The 25,116-nt window shown below is 40.1% G+C and overlaps 1 protein-coding gene across 1 annotated transcript in view; it reads right to left on the minus strand.

Moving 5' to 3' along the window:
- The window catches only part of LOC146989734 (CUB and sushi domain-containing protein 1-like), a 373,646-nt gene that overhangs the window by 64,153 nt on the left and 284,377 nt on the right, over positions 1-25,116 (minus strand). Inside the window, exons 29-39 of the mRNA XM_085763336.1 lie at positions 23,553-23,744; positions 21,396-21,534; positions 17,653-17,840; positions 15,796-15,990; positions 5,313-5,429; positions 5,083-5,196; positions 3,301-3,396; positions 2,940-3,143; positions 2,423-2,547; positions 2,197-2,293; positions 1,092-1,196 (exon numbers count right to left, since the gene is read on the minus strand). Of these exons, the coding sequence (XP_085619462.1) occupies positions 1,092-1,196; positions 2,197-2,293; positions 2,423-2,547; positions 2,940-3,143; positions 3,301-3,396; positions 5,083-5,196; positions 5,313-5,429; positions 15,796-15,990; positions 17,653-17,840; positions 21,396-21,534; positions 23,553-23,744 (1,572 nt within the window). The remainder of the gene's footprint in view (positions 1-1,091; positions 1,197-2,196; positions 2,294-2,422; positions 2,548-2,939; positions 3,144-3,300; positions 3,397-5,082; positions 5,197-5,312; positions 5,430-15,795; positions 15,991-17,652; positions 17,841-21,395; positions 21,535-23,552; positions 23,745-25,116) is intronic.

Here is a 25,116-nt window from a genome sequence, read left to right on the forward strand (position 1 = left end):
CCCAAGCCTGACTCTGGGTCTTACAAAAAACCACAAGACATCTAATCCCAACCTTCCTGCAAGCACAGTTTCCCCAAACGCCCTCTCTCTAAAGGGACATTGACCTGCACTGCTCTCATCTCAATAATATATGTGTCGCTAAGCTTTACCAAAATAAATGCTAAAACATAAAAATAGAAGTGGCTTGTCCCACACTGGGTGCCATTTTCTGCTGCAGATTATTTATGATACTGCATATGAAAGGATCCAGTTCTAATCATAGTGTCACATATGGTGTCATCATCACATCAGATTTGGGTTGGATCAGCTGCATCTGCTAATAAAAGCCTTATTGAAAAGATAAACACAGTTAAAAATACACTGATCCAGAAATATAGACTGACACAGTACACTGTGTACTTAAGTGACCCTTCTTCTAGGTTTTCACTCCTGGTGATGGCATGACGACACACAGAATCAACGAAAATACAGACCATTGAAACACAAATGTGTGCATTCACCTACACACACACGCACATGTAGAAAAGTGTGCCCACACACACTGCAACGCTCACACATACCTACAAAAGGGGACATGTTCATTGATCTAGAAGTGATTCTAAGCTAAAACAACTACAAAGGACTGAAAAGCACAACCGTGCCCTGACAGGTGTGTATATGTGTAAGTGCACGATGTTAATATCCATGTCCATACTTTTGTCTGTCTATGACATATTTGCGCGTATGTGCCTTTCTTTTGCACTTATGTGTGCGTATGACACAGGCAAATGCACTTTGTGTGTGTATTTGTCTGGCGCTACATGTTTCTATTTACATCATCATCTCTAGGTGTGTGTTCTGTGTGTGTGCTCCCATGTTGGTCTCAGTATGTGTGTATGCTCTCAGGCGCAACCAGTTCAGGTCACTGACTCTTGTTATTTGATGGTGAAGTTTTGTCTGCAATGGTGTGTGCGTGCGTGCGTGTGTGTGCTTGCGTGCTGTGTGCATTTCTAGCATATTCACTGCTTGATTGTTTTGCCTTACCGAGTATAACCTTTTTTAAACCGATCAATTTATCATTTAGTCTATCAGTCTTAAAAGGTTTTACTTACTCTTGTATTCTAGGTGAAAGCCTGCTGCCACCACACTGATGTCACTCTGAAAGTGCAGGAGGAGCTGATTGGATGTTGAGTTAAGCAGGGCTGGAGCTGTAGTTCCTATAAAAACAAGAGATGAAGTTACAACAGATTAGCATATTAAATGGAAATTCTCACAAGATATTAAAAAAAATAGCATCAAAGTCCATGTAGCCACAACAACATGGGTCTACAGGAAGATATTAGACGAAGAATACATAGCGAGGCTGCCTGAGCAATGGAGATTTTGATCGTAACTAACTCCCGAGACCAGATGGGAAATTATGTGTAGAGAAGGTGAACGACCCCTCGCCCTCCATGGACAGCTAGCATTTTAGTGTCCTTATGTGAAGCAACTCTCATGTGCCCCAGTGAAGCTGCTCAACACCAGATCTTGGTGGTTATAGTGGGCAGCTCCCCTGTGTGCCTTCTTGAGAAGGGCACAGTCATTTGTGTGTATGTGTGTGTATGCGCGTGTGCATGTGGCCCTGTGGGCGGCATGTTTTATGTGTGATAGGTGTGTGACAGGTATGTGCTTGGGGCAGGTCACAGGGGAAACTCCGCTGGGAAATTGTAAAAGGTTAGATCATTCTTTAGCCCCCCTTCTGTCTTCTTTCTATCCTTCCTTCTCTCTCTTTTTTTGTCCACCCTTCACTCAAGCTCATGGTTAAACTCTTCTCTTTTCTTCCCTCCCTTCCTCCCTCCTCTCCTCTCTGACTGCCAGGAACATGGAAGAATTCTAGGTCTTATATATTGTATTTTTTTGTATTACAACACATCCATCACAGATCACCAGTACATGCTCTAAGTGTGTATCTATAGTTTAAGGCCTGTCATATCAAATTCATCATGGATCTAGTGTGTGTGTTTGTGTGTGCGTATAAGTCTGTCAGTCTGTATGTGTGAGCATGTGTGTATGTGTGTGCCTATAGTTTAGAAGCTGTCATATCCCATCCATCATTGACCTCCGGAGTGTTTGTGGGCATGGATGCCTGCACATGAGTTTGTGTGTTCATGTGTGTGTGTTCATGTGTGTGTGTGTGTGTGTGTGTGTGTGTGTGTTGCAAGCATATTGTCATACCAGAAAATGACCCTAATTTAGGAGCTGTCATGTCTCCTCCATCGTAGATCTCCAGAGAGTCCCAGTTGTGCTCGGTAGCAAACGTCATAACTTGGATCTAAGTAGTATACAATGAAAATAAATGAATATAACAACCTCAGAGTTCATGTACTGTATATCCTCCATAGTTAGTGTAAATAAATATACATATATATACAATATATATATCATTTTTATATATCTTTACCTGTATCCCAGCTCCTTCACTGACATGGATCCTCCACAGACAGTTGAGACTGTTTGGGTAGGGTTCAGGATAGCCAGGAGACAGTATTGTACCACGACGTTCAGTCAGATTGCCACTGCAGGGAACTAGAAAGAAGATATAAAATATGGATTTCTTGGCAAAGTCTATCAACTAAATGGCTAATGGATAGGGCAGGTGGTTGGAATACAGCAGTGAAAAAGCCAGGCACAATATGGTATTCAAATTACCACTACAGGGAGCCAGAGAGAATATGATAACAAATGTTATTTATGATATTAACTGAGGTGACAGTTGAAGCTGTTTGCAAAAGGCTTGGTCTCAGCAGAGAGAGATTTCATGCAGGCATACATTTAGTTTAGTTAGGATTAATGTCAGAATCTCAGCTCTCCCAGTACTGGATGATTCAGAGAGAGCCAGAAGACTGATAACTTCTTTTGGAGCTTCTTTGTTAGCTGGGTGCATTGTCTGTAGATCACTGGGTATCAGCCAACCTTACCTATACAGGTTGGTGTTGTGGAGTTCCATTGTGCGAGGGCACCTGGCACGGCCTGGCACCGGATAGCACTGGATCCCTTCAGTAGATACCCTGGACTGCACTCGAAGCGAACCACAGAGCTGGCTGAGAACTCTGAGCCGATTCGCCTGCCGTACCGAGGCTCCGGCACTGAGCTGCACTGACTGTCACTGGTGCGAGGCACAGCTACAATGATGGCAGTAATTGAATAACATAAGAAGAATGAGGAAAGAAAAAACAAAAGTGTAGTTGTCAGCAGAGAGACTCTGATGTTGGACCTGAATTGTGCTTTATGCAAGTTTACATGTGTGAAACAAAGACAGACAAACAAAGTGAGCGTTACCTTGGTAGACAAAGTGAAAGCCTTTAGCTGACTGGCCACTCTTTGCGTTGAACCTCAACATGATCTGATTGGAAGTTGCCAATGGCAGTGTTTCTCCTGGGACACACAATTACACACACACACACAAAATAGACTGTTAAACTTGTCACCAATGTTTTTTTTTCTTACTGAAGACAATTGAGACACATATTATAACAAACATGAATTCTGTTAGAAACACACACATAGACACATAAACACACACAGCCAGTACTGTGCATATGGTTACACAGTCATGACATGGCACTTTGGAGGGGGGTCTCGCCTTGCCTTAAAGCAAAGTGTAGTCCTCCCATGAATAAGAATGCAAAAGCACAGAAACACACGTACACCAACTCAGAAGCACATACACACAAATTTAGTAAAAGTACACACATATGCAAGCAAGTAACAGTGATAAATAAGAAAAACGTGACCTGGTGTGGCTGACATTTCGAACCATCATTAGCTGCGTGAGTGTGTATGCTTGTAAGTGTGTGTAGGTTTGGTGTGCATGTATGCGTGTGTCACTGTAATGAGTCAGTTTCCTGAAACAATGTGCTGCAAATCTGTTTGCCCATGCATGTGTGTGCATGTCTGTGCATGGACACGTGCACGGTAATGATAGTGTAATGATGTGGATAACATTAATTTTGTAAACCCTGGTGTGTTTCATTATTTGCTGCCTGTTTTAACCAAAGGGATGGTTTTACACTCAAATTAACCTCAAGGAATAATCCACCCATACTACAGTACATTATACAAACTGGCCTCTTTCATAACTTAAAGGGATAGTAGTTGGAAAGAGAAACATTGGACAACATGCAGCTACATCTTCTCAGTTAATAATTATGCTGAAAAACGCTTCATTGACCCACTCAATTAAGGAACCTATTTAAAAGCACATACAGATAAAACTGAATATCATAATAATTATGATTATATTTTTATCGTCAAACCCTACAATGCTCATCTCATTGTTGAGATAACTTCATTGACAGCTGCAGTCTTGTCCTTTATTAGACAGCATAATTTTTTTTCTACCCTTGAAATTCTACAAATACACAATAGAATAAACAAAACAGAGAAAATATTTTAAAAGCTCTGTTTTTCATAGAAAAAACTAAATGTCAATTCCAGTGGGGTTACCCTGCAGCATGCCCCCTGGCCATGACAGACAACAGAGGAACATGAAACTCTGAGGCAATGAGAGCACATTTAGCCAGAAACTATGTTAATCAATATTTCTTCATTTCATTCTTCACACCATGACATTTACGTTGAGTTTTTGCCTCATCCACTCTAGGTGTGTTACTGTGTACAGACCTAAACTGTTGCCAAGCGGGGATTAAAGTTGGAGGATAAGGAAACCCACAGAGGATTGTGTTGTAACAGTGCTGCCTGATGTTGTATGGGCCCTACTGCTGATTTCCTCTTGTAAAGATAACCTATAATGGATTTTCACCAAATTCATCACTGTCAAATAAACGGTGATAACGAATACTGGTGCTGTGTTCTACAGGCCCTAAGAGCTGCTTCCTTACAGACGATTTCATTATTTTCCTTGTTCATGCGTTCTGGAGCACACAAAAGCAGAAAATGGTGGGAAAACTATTTCAAAACTAAAATGCAAGTTTTTTTTAAACACATCAACATCTTAAGCTAAAAAAAAACACCAGTTGCATTTACTGTATAGTAGCATGACCAAATAAGATAGACACACAGCTTTTCCTGACACTGAATTGGTCACATTCAGAGACTCACCTGAATGCGACCCGGCCAAGGAGCTAAGCAATCGAGCATTCTCATTGGCTCCATCAAACAGCTCCACAGAGTCATTCATCGCTGTCTGGAAAACGGCAAACTGACCAAACACCACTGAAAAAGATAAACAAACCAAGACAACAAATCAGAGAAATTAATGAACATATAAATTACCTATTATACCTATCTATGGTATGGTATGCTTTTAATTATTTAATTGATGTACTTACCAAACTGTGGGGACACTGTGATGTAATAGGAGCAGGTCTGTCTTGTCGTGTAGTTTAGGGGATAATTTGGAGACAAAACAACTCCTTCAGATCCACCATACTGCCCTCCACATGGAGCTGTAGAAAGACAGACACAAAGAGATTTCCTTGCTTTAAAAATCATATTCAGAAAATCTATATTCCATGTTCTGGGTGCTGTTTACGTGATTTGTACAGTGATACACCCTCTCTTCAAGGAGAGAGGGCAAGATCCATAGAGGCCTTTGCACTTCACTTCAGACAAATTTTGTTCCTCAAAGACATGCATACCATTATCAAACAGATTCACCAGTCTGGAAAGGCACTTTATCTGTTTACCAAGGTGCATCTTCCGTGAGATCAGTGGAGTGCCCCTCTCCACTTTATGTGTATGCATTTAGGGAAGGATCGTGTAAATGGCAGGATGATATTTAAGTGTGGGTCTATCTCCTGCACTTCATAATGTTCACACAAATTATGAGGGCCGTGTCAGGAAACTTATTCACCTTGAAAAGCAAGTGCAAGTTTGCATAAAATGTGCCAAAAGCAGGTTGTAGGAGGAAAGAGAAGTGAATTAACCTGCAATGTATTCCACTGAAATACCAGGAGATAGTGGGTTAAACCATAATATAAGGCTGTAAAAGTGAACATCCATCCTTTGGCTATACAACGAAAATTGAAATAGAATTTGAACTGCAACTGATTCTTCCTGTATTTTATGTTAAATATTATGTTCTTGTAATATGTCAATGTTCTTGGCTATGTGCAGCCCTGCAGCTTTGCAGATTTGACTTTGTGAAGGTGATCACTTAACAATCCAAACACGGATATTTGATCTGATATTTGATATCTGATGAAATGTTTTTGTAACAGAACCAGACTGATACTGCTGCACATGCTCCACCTGCTACACTGGACGAACACTGACTAGTGTGAAGACCTAATTGGATATGATCTATTTATTTTTCTTCTTCTCCCTGAAAATAGACCACATTTTGAGGGCTCACACATTCCAGTGAGGTGAAAGCTCACATGATTTGTGGGTCTTGTACATGGGTGTTGGAAAATGGCTTGAAGGCGCCTCCTTGACTTACAAAAAAGCATACACTAAACCCAAAAGGAAATCAGCCATTTTGATTTTACTCCGCAATTTTGGCAGTGCTATTGCGATGGTAAATTGCACAGCAAATCGTTACATGTTCCTGGCTTGATAACATTTACATTTTGTTTTTCATTTATACTGGTAGTCATAGGTTTACCGCATGGCAACAAGAAATGCCATGTTTTAAAATTGGATGTTCTCCTCCAGGCAAGTCGACCACACCCACCCAACTTGTTAAGACCTTGATGGTGCTTAATTGTAAAATATAAATGTTTGCAGTGCTGATGTATCATCGAGGAACATTTGGATGTGTTGGCATAAAACAAGGTGGAGTAAAGTGAAGTGGTTCTAGGTAAAATAAACATTCCTAATCTGCCCCAAATCTGATGATTGCCTCACACCGAAGGCATCTGCATATTAACATTATAGGATTACAATATTAGCATCAACTGCACTGAAAACAGGTAACCCTTGAGTGACAAAATTAGATTTCCATGAAATTTCCATGATCCATGATCTGGTCCACACCTGATGTCCAGGAACATTGTTAATGTTTGATGCATGTTCTCTTGCACCACATAACTAAATAAGGAAACCACATCTTACTCATAAAAGCTCAATTACCTCATCCCAGCACACACCATGTATCCAACAGTGCCAGGGCCTGCTCAGTGCAGCAACAGCTTTAATTTTTGTTTGCTTTTTCTTTAAATACATTTTTCCCCCTACACCTTTTGAGTGCTTCGAATGCATATATTCACTGAGTGCATAACAAGCCATTGCCCTGAAACACACAGGCTGAAAGCACAAATAGATTTGCAAAGTGCTCGTGTACATACAGTTGTATACTGTAGTGTCTAGAACCGCAGCAAAACACACAGGATGTAGTTTAAATATAACTTGTGCTAGCTAAGACTTTGATGTTTAGTTAACTAATCACTTTACACTGCCGTCTTAATGTCAACCACTGAACAATACACGTTAGGTAATCCAGAAACCTATTGAATGTGTATGGACCCCTGAATGTGAATGTGAAAATGTATCCATTTGTATGTGTTAACTCTGTGATTAATTAGCATTGTGTCCAGCGGTTACACTACCTCACACTCATGCTGGGAATCCCCCCATGACCCTGAATACAATGGATGGAAGAAGAAAATAGATGGCTGCAGCCTCTTTACACAGTGGTCACAATATACAGAAAATGTGGACTGTGACACATTTTTGCACTACAGCATATTTGTAATGAAAAGATTTGATAACCCCACTCCTGGAAGGTTTTGTGTAGATGGAGAAAGTAAAAGAGCAGCACTTTGCCTTCCCTCACTGCTATCACTGAGCAAGGCCCTTAACCCCCAGACACTCTAGTGCAGCTGGTCAGTGGCCAACAGATCAGACTGTAGTTGTTGTGGATGACTTAGGTGTGAATGTGTGCAACTATATGAGCATGATTGTGTCCTTCCTTGAAAAGAGAACTAGGCTCTCAGTGAAATTCCACTAAATAAATAAAGATTAAAATAAATAAATAAGCGACTCACTCAGTTCTAAAGCCCAGAGATATGAGCACACACTTGGTCTCTTCCCTAGTGATGCTCTGCCAGGTCTGAACTACAGCCAGCTTCATTTACTGTTTGTTTCCTGAAAAGCATGATTAGATGGTTTGAGGTTTCTCTATTTGGTCTTTGAATACATATGTCTTACATATGTCGAATGCATATGCTAGGATCTCTGTCCTGATATTTATGAACTACACCAGTAGATGGTAACAAGATGGTGCTGTGCCCAGTTTCATCCACTTCACTTCAGTCATTTAGAGACATCATGCTGCAATGAAGCATTCAGATTTTAAACATGGATCTTTTTTTCATTTGTTTCCTGCTGCTGGGAGCACTGCCCATTGCACTCAAAGCTGGCGAGCATATCACTCCTCTAATCTGTTATTCTTATGTATTTTTCAAAAAATTCAACTGACTGCATTTGGCTCAAAAGTTGTTTAGTTTAGCAGAAAATTCATGTTGTCCCCAAATATCACTTGGACCCCTGTGGCTCCAAGGCTTTGTTATATAATGCTAAAGTACGGTGCTTTTCATGTCTGTCTTTCCATGAATGTGTGTGTAAATAACATTCACTGAGAATATAGATCCAAACCAACCTACATTTCTCTTGTGCAATTAATAAAATAGTTTACCAGAGAAGCTATGTCTCTGATGGATGTTAAAGAACACACATCTGTAATCAATACTTCACTACATGGTGTGATGCAACCGTATATTACACCCACATTATACAGTATATATACCATATTAAAATGTCTGTCTTGTGCAAAAATGCAGTGGCACACTTTTTTTTTGCTGCGTCCTAGGCCCTTCCTCTTCAAACAACACAGCAGGATAAAAACTTAAGTGAATGAATTTTATGTTGTGCTGAGCCGGAGCACAGTGTGGGATCTCCTGTATTAGAGTGGTGCAATTTTAAATAGAAAAGCCTATTAATCCCTACCACGGCTACATGACCCACGAGGAGCAGACCTAACAGTAGCTTGATCCATCTTCAGCCTGCTGTGCAAACACTTTTGTGGGCGTGTGCACATTCATACTCCAGGGTAGACGAGCAGAGGTCAATGAAATTAGCGGGAATGTTTGTGAATGTGTATGTATGTGGTGTGTATCTCTGTCAACCCCTGCCCTTCACAAACGCTAATGCACACACTATGCATTCTCACCACCTCTCTTTTCACCTCCTCTGGCCTCTACAAGTCTTGTCTTATTTTGATTGCTTGTGTGTGTGTACGTATGTGGATGTGTGTGTACCTCTGCGGCCCCATCCCCGTGCCCACCCACGGTATCAGCTGTGATCCCTAACAGACTTTAATTACCATCAACTGCTCTGTGTTGGTTGAAAATGAAAGTGTGAGCGCGGGAGAGTGCAGAGGTTAAAGAAGCTGTATGCAAAATGGTAAAGCTCCCTCTGTATTTATTTGTTGCCTAGGTCACAGACCCGTCCATTGCCAATGTGATGTGATGATGTGATTTCCATGTATACTCTAATAAAACAAACTGTTGACTCAACTATTACAATGTTAGTATCCATTAGCTCCTTATTTCCCTTAAGCAAATTCTGCAGCCTTTCAGTTTTGAGGAAAGTGTGCATAAAGGGCTCAAAAAGTGCACCAGAGAACCCTGAAGCACTTTCCAATTTCACAGTGGGACAGCCCTGAGCCTTGCAGGCTTTTCTGTAACACATGTCAAAGTCTATGAGAGCGTGAATGTGGACATTAGAGCTGGGCCTTTATTCTTGGCTAAGGCTTGCGCAGTAAAAACTGATTTACATGCCTGCAAGACTTGGTTTGGTTTCTTCTTCTTTGCTAGACAGTTGCACTCCCACCTACTCATCATCTTCCTCCCTATTACTACCCTTTCCTACTTTCTTCTTGTTTCCTAAAGCATCAGAGTAATAATTCTCTTCCTTTCCTCTCTTCCTAGTCCCGCGCACTGACATCGATTGATATTTTTTGGATTGATTTTTGTTGTGCTGCCGCATTGAACCCCTGAGGTCTAGAGGTCTTGTCTTGATCTACCCACAATCCCCCAGTGGTGCTGCTCTAGGCTCAGGTGTCAGCCTTATCAAAAGCCTTGACACACACGTGCTTTGATCACTCTCTCTCTTTCTCTCTCTCTCACACACAGACACACACATAAAAAAATGCAAAAGAAAAAAAAACGCAATGCAAGTCATTCTCTTTCTCTCACGCATCCATGTTCTTTGATCATCTTCACACATACAGAAGAAGAACACACACGTACACAACATTTTCGCAGTCCTACCTCTCACAGTCTGACTGTGTCTCATTTTCCTTTTCCTCTTACCCACACAGTGGAGGCTTTGGGGTGGAATACAGAAGATCTCTGAAATACCCCAAACTTTTAAAGTTGTCGAACACGTCATACTGTACAGGAGCATTCCAATAACCTTAAACATAGCAATTACAATTAACTTTTTAGTGAAAGGAATCCATCTTGTGGTTAGTTACAGTGTAATTAACCACAAACCATTGACTGAGCATTACACATACACAACAGTGTCTTTTCTAGTTTCTAGGAAATAGAAATGATTTTTCCATATACTTTATAAAAGGTAATACGAAAAGCACTATCGCACTTACAGCCTGTGTATCTTCCACTACCAAGGCCTCATAAACCTCAGGTGTACTTGAATGTGTACTTGCACTTGAATGAGTCAGGGTAAAAAAAAATGGTGGAAGAGGTGGAATTACCTGTACTCTATTTAAGAGCTTGTACAAATTCAGTAGATGGCATCTTGCTGCATCATTATTGTGCGAAAACTGAATCTAGTCAAACTATCCAACTGCTACAAATGGTGTTTTTATTGTATCTTTTTTTTTAGGTTAGATAATGGGATCAGTGAAATGAAAACACTTTCTCCTTTTAAATGAAAAACCTACCAGGAGTAGGGGATGTCTCCCTTCTGAGCCACTGGAAAATTATTGTTGTAAAAGAGGAACTACCGGTATGCCAAAATTGCACCTTAATGAAACAGCTTGGATTAATTGTGATAATGAAAAGACTTGTTATGAGGAAAATGGCGGCGGAAAATCAACCTTACAAGATCAGTGCCTCCGAACCGATGTCCCAGATCTCATCACGCGAGAAACATGGACTGCTTTACGGCACTACAGTACGACACAAACAGGCTTGGTTATCCGTAATCTCTTGTTAGTGTCACCAACCTCGGTAGACATCGCTTTCCTACCCGGCAAGGAGGCAATCCGTGGGGAGGTGGGGGGGTGGGGATTTAGCTGTGAGTTTTTACGACAGTGAAAATATGCACTCCGACATTGAGGGAGCTCCAATAAGTAAAAAGCGACCAAAACAGAGAGAAAGCGACCAGACTTAAAGGCTGAAGGGACTCTGCGGACATTTCTTCAAAATAAACAAAAGTCTGCGCCACTAGAATGAATGCAACAAATGAGTTAAGTGCCTTTCCTTCTTAAAACAACTTTTACAAAGCCCATTTTAAAGTATCCTAAATCTGGCGTTGCTTGCAGTCTTCTTTAACTTTGTTTTCCAAGTGCAGCATTACTGTACCACCTAACATCACCTGTGTGCATGTACTAAATCAAAATGGCATTTGAAAAGCAGCAGAATTGTACCATCTGAGTGACATACAGATCAGCGTTGTGGGACTAAGGAAAACATTTTTGAGCTTTCCTGACTTGCTCTGACACATACTGTAATGCAAACAAGAAAAAGCCTTAAAATACACACGAGTCTTCTGTGAAGCTCCTGACTCTTGGGTGAAAAGAGCAGTTTCAGGGTGAAAAAAAGAAAAAGCATTTCAGTCTGGAGAATCAATCAATATAATCTCAGCTGACTCACAAAATAAACAAACTTTTTGGGTCTTCATTACAGAACACAGACACACACACACACACACACATACACACAGGCCAGCTGTGAACTTCTTCTGACATGTATGCTGAACTGATACTGAAACATGTATGGAGTCGTCAAAGAGTGTTGAGTATTGAAGTGTGTTTGTATCTATAACTACTAGTGGAATGCTGTATTTGGTATGCATATGTGTGTGTGTGTGTGTGTGTGTGTGTGTGTGTGTGTGTGTGTGTGTGTGTGTGTGAATACTGCCTCTAGGCGGCACTCTGTAATAGCTACGTCTCTCTCTCTCACTTTACCTCTATGTGTCTTTTGCTCTCTCGCAAGCACGCACGCACGCACACAAATGAACACACACAGACACGCACGCACACAAACGAACACACGCACGCACACACACAAACGAGCACACACACACACACACACACGTAACCCTATCAACAGTCACGGAGAATTCCTTCTTTCTCGCACCAGCTCTTAGTTACCATGGAAACCAATAAAAGAGCGGTTTGAGATGGGTGGTGTGTGTATGTGTGTATGAGAGAGAAAGAGAGAGAGTGAGGGAGAGAAACAGAGGCAGAGAGCAAGAAGGGGAGAGAGAGAGACGATGAGAAATAGTGAGGGGAAAATATAGAGTAAATCAGACACAGACAGAGGAGGTGGGAGGAAGACAGAATAAGAGAGAGAGAGGATGAAAACATGAAGAGAGAGAGAGAGGAGAGTGAGAAGTAGATACAGAAAAGGGAAAGAGAAGGAGGAGAAAACAGGAATGTGTGGGGAGAGGAAGAGGAGAGGAGACAGTGGGAGTGTAAGTGGAGATGTATTATTTAAAGAGGTCTCACCCTGTCTAATGAGTTTGGTCTAAAAGCCCCAGGAGCTGCCCAAAGATAGAGAGACAGACAGACAGAGAAACTTCCTTAACTATGTGGTGAGAAAATTCAATGTGCAATACGAGCCATGGGAGGAAAAGAGCAAGATTACTGGGTAGGACTGGATTTAGATAAATTGTTCTGCCTTGATTATGTGAGCTGTCCTATAGCTTAGGTGACAACACTTGTCTCAACAGATCAATCCATGTATGTGGGACACAGCACAGGTCTGGGACAGGGACCAGATTCAAGACCTCTGTCCTGCAGAGCAAACACCTGATCCATACAACAGCAGGGCCAATATTGCTGTGATATGGGCGAATCAAGAACTTCTAAAACTCAGTGCACTCAGTCACGACATGGGAATATATGAAACTGTCGATGTTCAATATATTTTTTGAGCATTTGCACTATGATGAACCTAGAATGACAATATGATAATTAAAAATCTATAATGTATAATGACACTGTGTATTGAAGTCACAATGCCACTGCACTGTATTAATCTTTTATTCACCACAGTAACAACTTGATAGAAACACACCTTATGGATAAAATGATGTCAAATTCAATTTCATTAAAAGGACATGAATCAATTGCCAGATGAAGTTCAATACCATTCTGAGTACCAGATCATTTTTTATTTGATAGAAAACCATTCTGTGGTCTTCCATTACTAGCCCTCAAATCTGACTAAAATGTCAATACTTGGCTTATGTTCATAAATATATTATTGTGGGGGAAAGCACCGGCGCTCATTTGCTAATGAACATCACTTCTTTGTGTTATCATAGATGAGGTTTGGTTTAAGCTGCATAACACCTCCTTTCATAGAGCTTTCGTATTGGCTATTTGCATTAGTGTGTGCTAGTGTTGTGACGTTCACGAACGAACCGATTCTATTGAACGGCTCGTTAACATGAACGATGGGAACCGAGTCACAGCTGGGAACCGTTCTTTTTTTTTTTTAAACATCTCTGTGTGTTCATAACAGTCAATTGAAGCTGCTCCATTGTCTACGTAAGTGGCATGCAAACTCAGATATTAGTGGGATATCTAATTTTGTATTATTTTGTTCCAAATCTCACCCCATTATTTCCAAGATAAAATGAGTTACCACCAGGCTGGCTTCTTAAAACGTAATAAATATTTAAAAAATCAGTCAAATGAGCCAGTTTTTTGAACGGCTCTTTGAAAGGAACGGCTCACCAAGATCCGGCTCCCCTCAAAGAGCCATAAATCCCATCTCTAGTGTGTGCACATCCTTTCAGATGAATATCTAGCGACAACCTCTGGAACTGAGAAATAAATCATAGAAACATTTACGTGCCAAACACTTCAGGCCACTTAAGGCTGGTTGCAAAGGTGAGTCAATCTACAGAGAAGCCAATGTTAAAAATATCGACAAATATCTATATAACTTCACAGCAGACGTAAACCTGTTTACAACCTGGTTGGCTTTGTTGTCGATAGTTAAATAACTTCTGTTAAATTTTAATTATTCTTGTATACTTCAGGGCGTGGCTGCTTTAAATCATAGGTAGGTGAGTGTATAAATTAATAAATAAATCATCAGCTCAGCACGCCCCAATTCTTCTACCATTTTTGGATTAGAAGTTATATGAAATTAGGCTCTGCCAAGCCTCAAAAGCACTATTATGTAAAGGTGACATCACAAAGGATGCATCCATCTTTATATACAGGCTAAGATCAATATGCTGTAATATCTAATTGTCTTGTTGCCTAATTGATTTGTTGTCTATGTAGATTTACCATGATATCTGGTAGTGACTAGGTCTGTTGAATGTTGCTAACAGTTAAATCTTCCACTAACCACAGGCCAAAGGCTCACGGCTTCATTGTGTGTATGCATGAAGGATGTGCCGATGCTTCTGCCTACAGCTAGAATTTTAAATTCTGGCTTTTTTTCCCCAAGACTTCTGTTTCCTCCAGCGTTAACTTCGTTGTCTATTAACCTAACAAGTCAGATTTTCCACACAGATGCATCTTCATCTTCAGCAAGCTGAACTTTGCATTTATGAGGCTGGTTGTAGTAACTGTAACACATCTTAAGTCAATAAGTGGCAGTATTATCTTGAAATAAACTAGATGAATGTGATCACGAGATAAAATTACTTAATGAGCTTTTTTTCCCTCCTTGCTGTCTGTTATTCATCGCTGTCCTCAAATAGCTACTCTGAGTGCAATTATCTCATCTTTATTCTCTCCTACCCCCCACCACTCCCCTTCACTGTCTCTCAGACATTATTAAACAGAGCTTTCACAGGAGCCTTTGTCAAATTGTTAAGAGGTATAAGTAAGTGTGTATTGTCCGTGTGTGTGTGTGTATTCTGTGCTCATTTTAAAATTCCTCCCCTGTCTTGCTACCTTGCTCTGTGGCTTATTTGAATTTTTTTTTACCCACATGGCACTAGGTCAGGTTTCTGTCACTTTGGAGATCACACACGCACACACAGACACACACACACACACACACATCCAGCCCCCCAGTCCTTAACAGACAAACAAAATGGAATGTATTGGATTTTTATTCTATTTAAACAAAGTTTTGGAAAAGCAGATATCATAATTTTACATTTTATTGCTACCTCAGTTGAGTTCTGTAGTAACCACAGGTGTGTGCCCAGTGTATTCCTGTTTTTTCAAACATTTTTGTGGCTTCTCACTATTATTGACAGCACAGTGGTAAACATGAAACACCACCTACCTGGAATCAAACGGAGGACACAGCGTTTAAATGGTGTGCAACTTAAATATTCAGGTACCACAGTGTCTGTTGAGATTCAGTTCTGACAGTAACACTGTGGTATACTATAGATATGCAAACAGATGTTTTGGGGGCTTTTGGCCTTTATTTGACAGTGTAGTTGAGAGAGACAGGAAATGGGCAGGCAGAGAGAAGGGGAACGACATGCAGTAAAGGGCCGCCCGATGCAGGATTCGAAGCGGGGCCGACTGCAGCGAGGACTAGCCTCTGCATATGGGGCTGCTGCTCTCCCCACTGCGCCACAGGTGTTAACCAACATGCAACTTTCCATCATCATGGTGAATGTGTCTCCTACCTTTACATGTCGGCAGAGGCCGGTCCCACACTGGTTTCCCGTCATGACCCATGACACAGGTGATGGTATCTCCGCCCACAGTTGTGTAGCCATGGTGACAGTTGTATGAGACCTGAGATCCCAGTTTGTAGTCATAACCTGTCCGACTGCCATTCATAATGTTGCCAGGGTCGAAACAGGCCTCTCTTGGTTTTTCTGTGGAAAATGCAGTAGGTTTGTTATGTTGAACAAAGACAATGCCCAAGCAACTTGGACTATCACTAATTTTAATTAAAGTGTTTTTATTTTTCATAGTGAGGCCATTAGAACCCATATTAGGGCAATGCACCAAACCACAGTCTCCCATGTGGGCAGAAAAGGGCACTGTAACGATTAACCCTCTACATGGTGCTATTGATGACAAATTCATGCAATTTTTATTTGAATTTAAACATACAGTTATAGCAGGTACGGATTACTAAAACATCCTTAGACTGTGTATGCAGCTCAACTGAGAACAAGTCATTGGGCCAAAACAATTCTGGTGTTAATCTAGTTAATGGGCTGCGTTTTGTTGACCCCAATGGTAGGTTGTATTGAACATCAAATCCTCTATTAAATTTTAATATATATTCCCCCCACGAGATCGGAGGGAACACATAGAAGTACAGGAGGAGTCTAAAAATGAGGAAGCAAAAAATGAGGAGTTAAAAATGAGGTGTCAACCATGGTCAAAAACTCTCTTGGATCTTTATGACTTGGCGTTGGGCCAGCTTGTTTGCTTTCCTGTGATCATCCAGTTTGAATTAGATATTGGGCTTGATGGAGGGAGACCGACAGACAGAGAGGGAGTGAGGTGGAGGGCAAGATGGAAGTAAAACACAGAGATGATTAAGGTTGTATTTTAATTAGAGAGATGGCAGATGAAAGGTAGTGAATTAATGACAAAAGGACAGAGTTGTGAGGTAGCGTGAGTAGACAGACAACAGAGAAGGAGATAATCTTTTTTTAATTAGAGATAAATGGAGTGAGAGAAACGAGAAAAATGAGTTTTTAAAACTTGACAGAGCAGATCTAGTCTAGTTAGTCAAACAACAAATCATCAGTTCTGCATCGACTACAGTGGTTAAATCAACTGAAGTCAAGCAACGTCTGTAAAAATCTGTGGAAGTAAACAACTCATGGACTGACACCGAGCAGCACGCCCTTTCAACTGAGAAAGACCTCTGTCACGCAGAAAGGATGGAATTAATTGATTTAGCAGCTTAAAATATTATCAAGTCTGCACAACAGACACTCCTGGATCAAGATTAACACAACACATAAAGTGACAGTAGCTACACCCATTCCAAGTCGCCAAACCGCGATTATCATATTCAACACCTGATTATCTCAGATGGAGGCTCATCAGGTGGCTAGGATCTGGACTTTATGCAAGTAAATGAGAAAATAAATAATAATGCTATGATTCTGGCTATAAAAGACTTATTTTAACCAACTGAAAAACACAGAGAATATTACTCACAATATGAATGTATAATCTTGAGAATATATAATATAAAGGAAAACAGTCATTGGAAATGAAAAGGATTGTTATACTATGACAAATCAAATTATTTGTTTGTGATCACTACTGCTCTACTAGTGTCTGTTACTATCACTGCTACTGTGCTACTATCAACACTTCTGTCATACTACAGTACTACTGTAGCTACCACCATCCTTCTTACAACTACTTTTACAACTACTGCTTCAATGAAGTGTTTTTAGTATCACAACTAATCAACAGTCTGTAGATTAAATGGACTTACCGTATTAGGTCATTATGTACCTTAAAAATCTGCATTATGTTAAGCTTTAGATTTAGTGTTCAATTACCTCTATATTCGATGGCGAACCCAGACATGCCCAGTGAGGCGTCGGACCTGAATGCCAGGAAGAGACTGTTTGCACTGCTCTCTATTCGCTCTGGGGCCTGGTTGCCTTGGAGACTTGCTAGTAACGGCCCATTAGAGTCTTCACCCTCATAGATGTGCAGAAAGTCATAACTTGGCTCCATGTTGAAACTAGGGTAAAAAGACAAAACACAAAGACAACAAAACAGAGAAAATTAGGTTTCTGAATAAAAGAGGAATGGTCAAATAGTTTGTGTATGTGTGTGTGTTGAAATATGAAAATAATGAATCCAGTGGTGTGTGCTAAATTAAAATACCTGTCTCATTTGTGACTTAAAATTAGTTTGTGCTATCTCTTTCTTATGGGTCTTCTTGTCTACTTACGGTTTACATTTTTTATAGATTTCATTTAATGTATTTAATACTTTAGAATGTTTTCTTCATCGTATTGAGTATAAAATGTATTATTATTATTAAAACATTTTTTGTTGATGTTTTAGAAAAATATAAACATCTGTGTTATCTCAAGTTGTCATTCTGTTAACTCATCATCTAAAGACATATATTTTGGTATCCACAGTGTGTGAATTCAATACAAAAATGTGAACTGAATTTTCTATGCTTCAGCCTGAATTTTGTTCAATCTATTAATGGAAGTTCTTCATGGGTTTCTCTTTGACAACATCTCCTCTTCTCTCTACACTTACATGCAGCCATTTGGTCCTCATGAATGTAAAAGCACAAGACACATGAACACGCAAGCACATGCACACACAAAGTCTCTGTATTTGCTTCGACAGTGGTGGTGTTAGGCCTGTCTCACACTTATCACACAAATCTATATGTGCTTGTACACACACTGCTGTGCATGTGCACATATACGCCAACCTATCTCTATGTTTGCTTTCAGAGTGTGTACGTGCATATTAGCTGTCTCCTACTTAAACCAGCTTCTCAGCGCTTGGCTGGAAGTCATAGAACTTAACTTTGTGTGTGTGTGTGTGTGTGTGTGTGTGTGTGTGTGTGTGTGTGTGCGTGTATGTGTGTGTGTGTGTGTGTGCGTGCGTCCTGTCAGAGCAAAGACAGATGGAGATGAGGGGAAAAGGAGAGGATGTGCAGCAGTATTGACAACTAGTATAAAGAAACCCTGTGGCGTTTTCATGCATGAGGGATGCTGTGGTGCAACATTTAGAGAAGCAAATCCCTATATTGTTGGCATCTCCTGTTTTATCACAGCGTACACAAAAAGCCATGCACTCATGCCACAAACACACTCATTAATAACACAGTTCTGCAAAGGAAGAAAGAGTTGTTGGAGGTAATGCTCTTATAATGTGGCAAAATGCCAATAAAGGGAAGAAACGCAGGTTTCAGAGAATTTAACTTTCCAAACATTTTATGAGTAAGGCAATGCATGTGACATAGTTGTTAGACCTTTAGGATAATTTGTTTTGCGAAAAGTATTAAGCGCAAAATGATTTTGACAAAAATCTAGGTTTACTAACATTATGCTTTTCTTAAAGACGTGAAAATGTAGTCAATGCTTCCTAAGTTTGGGTCAAAGTGGTGTAATGGCTGACAACAATATCCTGTATGGCAAAGGACATGTTAAAGTTTTAAAAAAAAAATTATATGTAATTATTACCAAAGTTAGAACTAGTGCAAAGAATGCTCAAGCTTAAACCCTGTGTTTATATCTGGTGCTCATTGGGCTTAACTACACATAAGCCCCTTTTGTAATGACAAAGCATTAAAATGATCCATGTTAATACCTTTTGCATTAGTGATACATTCTGGGTCTAAATGCTAAAACCACAAAATGTCATAAAAAGAACACAAAGATCTCACTGAGCAAAAATGGGACACCACCATAACCTCTTGTGCCAGAAGAAAAGTTAAAAGAAAAAAGAAAAAAAAAAAAAACTTGTTGAAACTTGAATGCACAACTTTAGTATTTTGGACAAAAGTATGTTTAAATATCACAAAATGGTCAGTTCTGTCTTAAGGGAACAATGGAATATATTTACATTATTTTCAACTGCCTATAATATAAGTTGTCAGTAACCGGCACATTTATAGAACATAAACATCACTTATTTTTCTAACTGATTCCTTTTAGCACTGCTATAAACCAAGGGTCAGTTGAATGTATAAAATAAATAATTATAGCAGAAAATGGGGAAGTTCATTGGAGAAACAAGAATTGTACTATTGTCTGATGATTCAAAGGCACAAGGCATTCGCATAAAAGTCTATCTCTGGTGAGCTTATAAAAAACACAATTACCAGGTTAGAATTAGATAAATAGTGACAAAGAAATGACATATAGGAGCCACAAAACAACCAATATCAATACAACTTCATTAAAAGTAAAATAAAACTGTCTCACAGTTACAACAGAAGGGAATTATATCTCCAGCTGAAAAACATGAAGCTAAAATTGGGTCATTTTTTTTCCTTTGGCAATCTGGAGAAATTCCGCTTTGCTTTTATCTCTTTACTACATATGAAACTCCCATCTTCACTTTTGCTTTAGTCATAGGCCCCTAACCACTGTGACTAGTAAAATATTCACCATTGAGGCACAATCAGGACTTGGGATGTAAATAAACACTGCCCTGTTACTAAAAAACAAAAGTTGGAAATGGTCAGAAATCCTTTTCATTATTACATAAAAAAGACCAAAATATACAGTCACAAAGTTCCTGCTTTGACCCCCAGTAGTCTATAAGAAATTGCCAATAAATTACAGAAAGTCAGGAACTTGAAGGCCTTGGCAGTCTTAAGAATTAATTTTGATTTCTGAAAGGATTGTCTCATAATAAATGAAACACTAAACCACTGTACAGTTATGGTAGAAGTGGATTTTGCTGCAGTTTTATACAAATGTACTGGCTAATAGAGATTTTTATTTACATGAATGATCTATAACTGTATGTTAAATAACATTAGGGTAAACTGGGCCTCGTCTCCGACTATATGGCACAGACCTTTTTTTGACTCTGCGTGGGCCACAGTGAGTCATGCAAAGTCTACACTGAAAAATAAACTCAGAAAACTAAAACTAAACTCATGAACCGTGTCCATGGAGGGTAATACATTTTTTAATCTAAGCCCGAAGAGAAATATAATATATTTTAAAAGAAGCTTGGGGGACACCATCCATCCCCCAAATCTAGAAGTTTGTAATGTTTTCTCAGGTATATGGATAAACTAATAAAACATTAATAACATTAGTGAGACCACTGCTCTGCCCCAATGTATTTGCTGCAGCTGCATTGCCTCAAAATTAGGGAAGAATACAGAAGTTTAGCAATTATTCCTCTTACAAAAACTTCAATATCAACCAGAAAGTCTCATTAACTAACACAAGGAATCAATGCTTCAATAACTTTGTACTTTCTCAAAGTAATATTCACATCCCCAATCAGCGTAATTCAACATCTGTGACATGACAGCTTTTGTTTCAAATTGCATCTAGTACTTTTATCATGTTTCCATTATGACAGAAATAGAATAATTAACAGCAGATTATCATAAACCGTGCACTGTGTATATTGTTTTGAAGACGCCTATGGTATTTTTATTATTCTAACATTAAAATAAAATGTTTGGTTGAGTGAAATTGTTAGAAATGCCTGAGAGGGATCAGTGTTTCACAGATAAATACATGTTAGGACAAAGGTATGTAGATACAGCGCCTTGTTTTGAATTTAGCTGACCTACCTTTTGAAGATGAGGGCAATGACAAAGTCAGGGTTGACCCTTATTCTCCAATCACACTCTTTCCCAGGGGGGTAAGGCTGGGGGTAGTTAGGAGACAAAATTACTCCAGAGGGTCCACTGATGTTACCTCCACAGGTTGCTATAGACAGAGAAAAAATGAGAGAGAGAGACACAAAAAGAGTGAGAGTTAGAGAAAAGATGATTACACAGCAGTGGGCTTGGGGTAATTTGGAGAAAATCACCCCTGACTGACCACTCATATAACACCCACAGGTAGGTAGAGCGAAAGGAAGCGAGTTAGTGATTGGAGGTATAGCAGGAGTTGGTTAGGAGAGGAGGAATTACCCCTTGTGGACTGCTGATATTACCTTCACAGGTAGCAGGAGAGGGCAAAAGAGCAAAAGTAAGATAGGGAGAGATGTTGAGATTTAGTTACAGAGTGTAGAACTGGGGGTAGTTAGCAGGAGAATCACCCCTACCGGCCCTGTTATTCCACAACAAGCCAGAAAGCAGGAGAGAGACACTAGAAAGACAGACAGATGCATTCAAGCAGCAATTTGGTAAAGGAAGAATGTGAAACATGGGGAGGTGTCTTGGGGGTGGCAAGTGGGTGTGAACGGATTACCAACAGTGAAATAGAAGTAAACAAAGGCATTAACAATGGCAAATCACTGACAGACACACGCACACGTACACACTAGTCTATTGTGTGCAATGCTGTTTTAATCTTAGGAGCTGTAGAACACCCAGGGATTCAACACCTGAGGTTAAAGTGCAGGAGAGGGAAGTGCAGGCTAAGCTTAGAGAAAATGGAGGGAGATTTAAGCCCTACATTTTATCTACAGTCATGTAAAACGTGAGGTCACTGGCAAAGAGTCGGAGGCAATATCAGGAACAGAGCATAATGTGTTTCACAGGCATGGTTACAAGGCAAATTGCTGGTCTCTGTGACCGTGGTGGAGGACTTCCTGATAGTGTCGGCTGATAAGGAGAAAGAAGGTAGCAGAGAGGCAAACGTCCGTAGTCCTTTGCTGAAAGCTCGGAGGGTGGACAGAATACTAGTTCCTGCAGGGATTTTCATCGGCTTTCGTCACAGTTTTTACATCCCACCTTCAGCTATATGTGATGATGTCATACCTCACACTGGTCCCTGAATAATTAAAAATCCAACAAATCAACACCTTTATTTCCTCATCCATCTACTCTGTCTTAAGTGACACTTGCATTTTGTTCCCCCTAATAAAGTCATGTCGTTCACAAGCAGCCAACCACCAAGAGGAGAGCACGTCAAGTGTGTCGGAAAGAGCCGAGGAGGAAAATAAAGGAAGGAGAAAGTGGGAGACTGAAAAACAAAATGCGGCAGAATCGTGTGAATGAGGTGTGGAGCAGCATGTGGAGGCTCACTCGGCTGTAAGCAGCAGGTGGGCTTGGTGGTGATAATCGGGGAAAAAAGCAAACAAGCTCTTATTTCTCAACAGCTACCTCTATCGTTGTGTAATTCTATGAAGCTGACCTCACATTTTTAAAGTTAATCTTCTCATTGTTATTAAGTCACTTTCTGACTGAGCTGGCCTGATCAGCTGCTGTGTAATGCAGTATATATAGTCCAACAATTAAAAAAAGTAGAGACCAAAGGAAAGTGCTCTTTTCACTGGAGGATAAATTGCTGAACATATTCTACATGAAGTGCACATTTCAACAGATATTGGATTGTTTCGGTGGCTGTTTGCTCTCGTGGGTTTTTGCAAGGCAACATAAAGCTCTGCTAATCTGCTGGTAGTCCAGGGCAGCTGTCCTAACTAGGAGCATGTTGATCTGAATCCACTGCAGGTCATGCACTGACTATACATGACTTCCTCACACAATCCCATGCAAAAAAAAACCACAAGATATACCTCCACTTATGTGTTATGTGTTGTGTCTTCCACTCTTGAATATATTCATAAAAGCAAATAGTGCAACTGTTGGTGTCTGATGGACATTATCTAAAAATCTTAATGTCTACTGCCTTTTTTCATATTCAGTCCTCATTCTGAATGAAATATGATATATATCTCATTGACGTCTGACTCATCACACCACTGCTTCATATTTCAACTCTCACTTCCAATTTAATTGAATCGGGAGTCGGTGATCCACAGAGTAATGTTCACCTACCTACACACGTCGGTGGGTCAGGCTGCCAGTAGAATCTGTTATCCATGCGCACACATGTGATGGTGTCCTGGCCTTCCAGCTGGTAGCCCGGGTCACACTGGAACGTCATACTGTCACCAGGCTCTTTGCTGTCCCCGTATCGAGAACCATTTACAGGGATGCCTGGGTCATTGCAGGTCGTTGCTGTGGTGGCTGAGCAGTGTGAAAAAGACAAAGAGAGACAGATATTGACATACCTTTGGTAGAGAGTAAGAGAGGCGGTGAGACAGGCGCACTCCAACACAACAGCATTACCATTGCTGGCAGCTGCAGACAAAGAGAGTCTGAGTCCTAATGGGGCTTATTGTCATCAAACTGACAATGACGGACAAAATGATTCTATTAAAGGTAGCTGTGGCAGCTGGAGGTACACATGAAAGCTCAGCCTCACCCTGACTAGTTAGTAACTAAATGATAAATGGATCATCCCTCTAGGTTTAGTCAAAATTGACCTTGTGGTGTCTTTTTTACTTTCAATGACTAAACAGCGTGCAAACGTAACTTAATTTGTTGAACAATGAAAATGTAAAAACTTGTTTGCCCTGTCACTGCTTTGTAACTACTGTACTACTACCTACCCTCCAATAAGGCAGACTTATTTTTTCACCAACTGAACCACACGAGATTCCTGTTTGTTATCTCACTCTGACTTTGCAATAAAACATTACGTGCATGACAAAAACTGGAGTTATCAAAATGGATAGCTGATTAGCAACAGGAAGAATTAAAGGGAAAGAGAGTCAAGAGACAGATGGTGAATCGATATGTGATTTCCCCCTGTCAAAATAAAAACTGAGCTTCCCTTGCTTTCAGTTCGATCGTGAATGTTTGATGGTTATCATTAAAATAAAAAGTGCTCCTAGAAGGCCTTTTTTGGACTACGTATTGTTATGGTGATGTGGGCTGCCAACATTGTTTAACTAGGCTAGGATTTGGAAAGGTTTGGCAACCACTGGCTTAAAGACTAAAATACAGCTAACATTGGTGCACTTTGCAATATATGTGTGAATGAAACCAAAACAAAATTCTTATCATAGTCAAGTGGTGTACAGAAAGTGAGCGCTAAGATTATATAAATCTGTCATTTTGTCATTCGTCCCTTACCTGGATATAAATCTCAAGCTTGACTGATCTTTATTGGAACAAGTTCAGAAAGCAGAAATAAGAAGAAAAAAAAGAAATTCCACTATTTTTTCAGCTTCCTACTCTATATGTGAATTATTAGCAAGTAAAACCCTGTGAGAAGTCTCACAGATGTCTTCTAAAACTTTTCATTCTATAACTCATAATACAGTGTGTAAATGTTGATGATGGGTTGCAAGGGGACACTGCTCCTTTTTAAGGTGTAACAAGCCCGAGATGTTGGGAACAACTGATCTATGTGATCTGCCAAAGAATAGACAGGGCAGCATTAGCTACTGCTTGAATCCTCATTATACGGTAGAGTTAACAATTAATCACAAGGACTCAGATTTAGTGTCAAATCTTGACCAGAGCTGCCATCGCCGTAATAATAGTCGAGCAC

The sequence above is a fragment of the Trachurus japonicus genome, chromosome 3, assembly GCF_045865225.1.
Source record: "Trachurus japonicus isolate A0001 chromosome 3, Traja_1.0".
NCBI lineage: Eukaryota > Metazoa > Chordata > Actinopteri > Carangiformes > Carangidae > Trachurus > Trachurus japonicus.